Source organism: Clupea harengus, chromosome 18 (genome assembly GCF_900700415.2).
Source record: "Clupea harengus chromosome 18, Ch_v2.0.2, whole genome shotgun sequence".
NCBI classification, from domain to species: Eukaryota; Metazoa; Chordata; class Actinopteri; order Clupeiformes; family Clupeidae; genus Clupea; species Clupea harengus.
The window spans coordinates 7,680,696-7,686,736 of NC_045169.1; the positions used below are offsets into that span (position 1 = coordinate 7,680,696).

Consider the following 6,041-nt stretch of genomic DNA (forward strand, 5'->3'; position numbering starts at 1 on the left):
TTTTCGTCGTCAGCTATGAAACGTTTGTAGTAGCCTAAATGATTCAAAAAAGTGAAGTGGGTGTTTCCTTAGGTATCTTTTTGAGTAAGCCTATTTTTTTCAGGATTTGCACAATCCTACAAACACTATGCTTTATGGTATGTGCACGCGTTGTTTGTACTGTGCAGTACACTGGATAATGACAACATTGAGGTTACAAAATAACAGTAGTCTACTATCCTCCACGCCTGCGTTTTTATTCCACGTGTGACGAGACTGCCCCCAGACGGTTGCAGTGTTTAGGTCAACCCTAATACGTCAAAACGTTCTGTTCTAGACTCTAGGTTCTAGATACGCTGACTGGAGGGCTCTATGCACATAGATCCGACATAAAATATGTCTTGAACTTATGAACTTATGTCACAAAATGTACAAAATGTCACTCAGCCTGTCCTCAGCATTATTGCGTCATGGAACACACGTAGGCGTAGGACGACTGTCTTGTCGTCAGAGTGGGTTTGATTGTTAGGCTGCTGTGGTTTTAGCAAAAAACGAATCGGCCACACAAGTTTCAAAATACCACGCTTGTTGTGCACAGTGTCTCTGAAGTGAAAACGACAGAGATGGCGGAGCAAGCCGAGAGCAAAACCATCTACATGTCCCCAGAGCTGATGCAGGCAAGTGGCAATGGGCCCAGAGGAAGCCAAGATAACCCCATTCCTGCAGTGAAGCCACTATCATCCCATCGGTAACATACATCACTAAGGCACTCTCAATGCTAAGGCATAACAAGACACCAATAGCGCTAAATATTACACAGTGTTATAGAAGTTACACACACACACACAGAGACATTTTTTCATTCATGTTTTTCATTTTTTCATTCATGTCAAAAAGTTGAAGTATGTGGATAAATATTTAATATGAATATTAAGCTATGTTAGTAAACTTGCCTGGCCTTTTTTGGCCTTTTGTAAATTCTCCAGATTCATTTTGCCCGCTCTTCTTTTTCAAACACTTCTCTAATGGTGTTTTAGTAGAAATATAGCATTACTGTGAAATTCCTGTGGACATTTAATTGGTGCTAGGCTTTGAAAGGTTTTAAGGAGAATAGCTATGCATGTACAATTTCGGGAAGTGAATGCATAGAGATTTTTGAGAGAGAGAGGGGGAATTGATTGTGTTTTGTCACCAGTGCGTAATTAGTTGGCCTATAACTTTAACTATATATGCATACCATTTAATTATAAAGACTGGGCTTTTGTAACAATCCTCACAATGAAATTTAAAAACGGATTTAATGTCATATGTGTTTGCTATCTCTACATTATTGCAGTACATTTATGGAGAATGTTAGTAGCCTACAATACCGCGTATTTGCGAAACCAGTGGGAGCAACATTCTAGAAAGGTCTCCCAAAAACATGGTCCAGTATGAACATGATCACTTCAGACATCATGTATTTTCTCTCTCTCAGACTCAACTCTTACGTGCAGTCACATGACAGAGGTCTTCGTCGCTCCTTCGGTTCAACAGACCTTCTCCACAATGCGCATCCCAACTCTAACATTGCACTTGGCAGCGATTCCGCCGACAGCCTGGAGGGGGCAATGCCGTTACACTCAGGTACAACACTATCAACATTACGTTGACTTCCCTCCCCTTGTTTGTATTGTCCAATTAGAGACTTCCCTCTTTACTCCCGAACTATGTGCCTGCGTGGTTATCAAATTCAAACACACAATCCTTGAAGTGGGAGTGGAATGGAAAAATATATAAGTGAGGGCAAAATAAAAAAAATACAAAATCAGAAAATATATAGGCCTAAGGACGGGATCTGAAGATAAACAGTATCTACGCTATGCTGTATTTAGCACAGTCCGTCATAAGCGTTACCACGGCTTTAATTGACAGGGGTTAGTTCAAACTTGATTGGCAGGGGCAGAAGACCACATGACACCTCAAAAGTGCGTGTTGTCTGTTTTATGGGCCTCATCCAAATAGAGTTCCTCTTCAGACTCACTCTCTCTCTCATGCTCTCTCTCACACACACGCACAGAGAGAGTGTGTGAGAGAGAGAGATACTGGTGAGTCTTTGACAGAAGTTGTACTTGAAAGAAAAATGCAGAGGGTACTGGTGCTGTGTAAACAACCATGGAATAACTTAGTTTCCTTCTAGCGTACAGACAGGACGTCAAACTTACTGAAAAATAAATAAATCGTTAAAAAGAGGGAGATGCAGTGGGAGGGAGAGATGGGAAGAGGTAGTGGGCAGACACAGAGTCCCCTCCCTCTACACTTGAGATGAGTCAACTGCATTTCCTGAGTGAAACTCCACAGAAAGCTTGGGACTCATTCCGTTATCAGCAATTGTAGTAACTGTTTAACTATTGTGCTAGCCAGATTAATTTGCTGTCAGTTTATCTTTGATGTGTTTTAAAAGTGACTGAGATGACCAATCATGAGACTATCTACATGCACATACACACTCCTGGAATGTTGTTAAGACCATAAGCACACACCCATCCTGTGAAAGTCATATAATGCTGTAATGATCAACTTTCAACATATCCAGTGTCAAATTACAGTGAAATGCATTATACTTGCGCAATAAGAAGGATTCCAAAGAAGTGAAAAAGATCATTACGAAACTCAGGAACATTTTCTAACTATTGTAAAGATTGTTAAGGGAAAAAGTCAAGTTTGCCGTGGGCTTATGTATTAAAAAAATTGTTTTTAAAAAGAAATTTGTTTATTGATCAAGCCACAGAGCATATTACAAACCATATAGGAATTGACCGCACAGAGGGGGTGATCTAATGTTTTTCTCTTATTTTTAAAAAACATTTCAAAACAAGAGTAATCACATGAACAGGAAAGAAATGTGGCACCTGCCACCCATCCCACCCACCCACCCATCCCCTTTGTGTCCTATTGAGTACAACACACAATTCAATAAGTGATAAGTGTGCATACACTTTAGCTAGTAATCCTGTGTTAAGTGTCCCTCCTCCTTGATGTCTACGTGAGGAGAGGCAAAGGCCTAGCATGTGAGGGGCGTGATCAGAAAGGCCTAGCATGTGAGGGCCATGCATCGTTTATGCATTAGAATCAGTGGAGAGGTGCTTTAGGTGTGAGAATACTTTGAAATGTTTAATCTCCCCCCCAGGCCACGTACATTCCAGGTAATTATCCTGATCCAATCAAATCCAATGTCTGATGCTCATCCACAAAAAAAAAAAAAAAAAAGTGGCGAGAAGCCAAATCAAGCAATACAACCAGTTTATCATGAAGTGTCATCTGCTCCTAATATTGTAATGTAATATACCCTGAACACTAGGATATTATAGGAAAGGGAGAAGTACAGAAAGCAGTCAATGGAGATTGCATTTCTTAAACGCCAAGCTAAAGGTGGTTCTAGCATTACCTGATAATAAGAGAATGCCAGCGCGAAATCTCCACAATTTAAGCAATAGGCTAGGTTGCTGTATCTAGCGGGCATTTGCTCTCACCAAGCTAATAACATTCACATGTGACTCACGAAAAGTGGGTGAACACCTCCACATCACTTAAATGTCACTAATACATAAAACTCAGCTTATGAACATTCACATTTAGGCACCCATAAATGCTGATCTAGATGCATGAAGCAGGCATGTCCACCCACAGCTGCAACACTCAAAACACCACGGAGTTGCTCACCAAAAGCACATAGCCAAACACCAAACACCACAAGCCAAACACCATCTACTGAAAGTTTACCATGCAGGTCACAGAAATACACCAACTCTCAACAAACCCTACAAATCACAGAGTTTAATGAAGCAGGCCAATCAATCATTTAGTTATCACCTAGGATAAGCTACCTGCTTTTATCACTCCTGTTCACATGTTGTTGTTAGGAGGCCAGCAATCTAAGACAGTTAGTAGGCCTGCATATCTGTTATGATAAGATGTTTTCTTCTGAAGGAACTACTGCTCTTGTCTTGAAATCACTTAACCCCCTAACACACACACACACACACACACACACACACACACACACACACACACACACACACACACACTAGTTACTAGTTATTGTCTTGTTTGGCTCTGTCATTTATTCACTATCCAGACAAGCTTCAGAGCAACACTGACATCACCCCAAAGAGCCACGAGGGCAGCAAGATCTCCATTGAACTGGAGCGGCCTGCTGCAGGGGAGGGCAAGAGTAGCGACAAGAAACCCAAAGCGGGGGTCGTGTCGGCGGAGGATGAGGAGGAGGAAGAGAAGTGGGTGGATGCCTCGGAGATTGGGGAGAGTACAGAGGAAGGCAGAGAGGAAGAGGATAAAGAGGAAGCTATGCCCTTGCCCTTCATTGGTCAGGCTGGGAAGAAACACCAATGTATGGATGACACTGCCGCTTCCGCCTATGAGGACTCCAACTACCTGCAGGTTGGTCACAGTCACAGTCACAGCGGTATGTGTCAGAGGTGTGTGTCAGAGGTGTGTGTCAGAGGTGTGTGTCAAAAGTGAGGGATGGAGGCTCACCACTCACTCCTCAGAAATAAAGATAAAATCATACTGTTAAATGAATGTGCTGGAATCATGATGAAAATGTTGGTTTTCTTATGAACTGATTAAGAGGATTTCATGTGAATTGTGAAGCTTTAGATCTCAGGGTAGATGGATGTCGTCTGTGTCGGTCAGCAGAAACACCCTTACTTCCCATTTTTATTTCATTCTACATTGTATGTATTGCATGTAGTGACAGAAATACAGAATTTGAGCTTGCTTCTTTTTTCCTTGTTTTCTCCCCACAGGATTTCCATAGCCTGCCAAAGAGTCTGGTGTCCTCTGAGATCACTCACTGCCTGTACATGCTGGAGGTCAGTGGAAAGCTACATTGCATATAAACAAGCTTGTTGAGACAGATGATAAAGAGACTGCAGCTAATAGGACTTAATGGGTAATACAATCACATAGAAAACCAGAGGTAGTTGGCAGATAAGGCACTCAATGCTAAGGCATAAAACTAGCACTAATAGTGCTAGATATTACACAATGTGATACCATAACATATAGGGGTTACACACACACACACACACACACACACACACATGTATATATGTTGCCTTATGTCCCAATGTGCTCCAATGTGTTTGGACATTCTATTTTCATGTCATGTCAAAATGTAGATTTTGTGAGAGGTGTGATCCTTGATTGTGCTTTTAGTCAAAGCAGTGAAGATTTCTTCGCACTTAAAGCACCTTGACTGCTGCAGTCCTGATTAGACAGAGTTTAAAAAGTGGGCTCAGTCCTGAGAAATGCATTTTATGCATTAAAAATAGCCATACAGCATAGCTAACTAGGATGCTGCAGTGTGACTCAACACTGCCAACCTTACATTAGCATGAGCAGAAACGCATTATAAACAGGTTTTTAGCAAGAACTTTAATTTGAGTCTTTTCCATAATGACCTACTGAGCCCCTTTCAGAAAAAGAAAAAGAAAAAGAAGGATTGTGGGAACTCACATTCTTCTCAGGGGGCCCTCGTGAACTTACATACCATTGCTTAACCATCAGAGTAACTACTTGGAGAGAGCTGAGCATGGCTCCATGCCAACACATTGAACCACTCATCTGACTGCCCCTCTCTCGTTTGAAGCCTGCATCTGTAATGGCTGGACGATTTACAATTAGCCTGTTCTGTCACCATCCCAAATTAACCCCGTTCTTCTCAGCAGACTTGAGTTCTGTGAGTTTGTTGTCGTTTGTTTCTGCCCTCCTGCAGTGAGAGAGGAAATGGAGAGAAGGAGTGAGTACAGATGTAAGAGTGGGGGAAGTTGAATGCTGCTTGTTTATCTTGGCCCACAGGAGGAATGCAGGGGAGTAGAGAAAGAGAGCGAGAGCGTGAAATGGAAGATGGAATTCATTCACGGCAGCATGCAGTGTGTGCAGGTGAGAGAGATGAACCGTTGGGAGCGTCTGCCCGTCACTGCTTCAGGATTCATCAACTGAGATTCATTTAGAAGGATTATTGGACTTAAAATGAGGAAGAATGACTAAAACAAGATATT

At 41.9% G+C, this 6,041-nt stretch overlaps 1 protein-coding gene across 1 annotated transcript in view; it reads left to right on the forward strand.

Moving 5' to 3' along the window:
* Positions 1-519: 519 nt before the first annotated feature.
* LOC105907140 overlaps positions 520-6,041 on the forward strand; it is a 9,451-nt gene continuing 3,929 nt past the window's right edge. Inside the window, exons 1-5 of the mRNA XM_031585523.2 lie at positions 520-727; positions 1,457-1,605; positions 4,097-4,416; positions 4,785-4,850; positions 5,839-5,922. Coding sequence (XP_031441383.2) covers positions 603-727; positions 1,457-1,605; positions 4,097-4,416; positions 4,785-4,850; positions 5,839-5,922 — 744 coding nt within the window. The 5' untranslated portion in view covers positions 520-602. The remainder of the gene's footprint in view (positions 728-1,456; positions 1,606-4,096; positions 4,417-4,784; positions 4,851-5,838; positions 5,923-6,041) is intronic.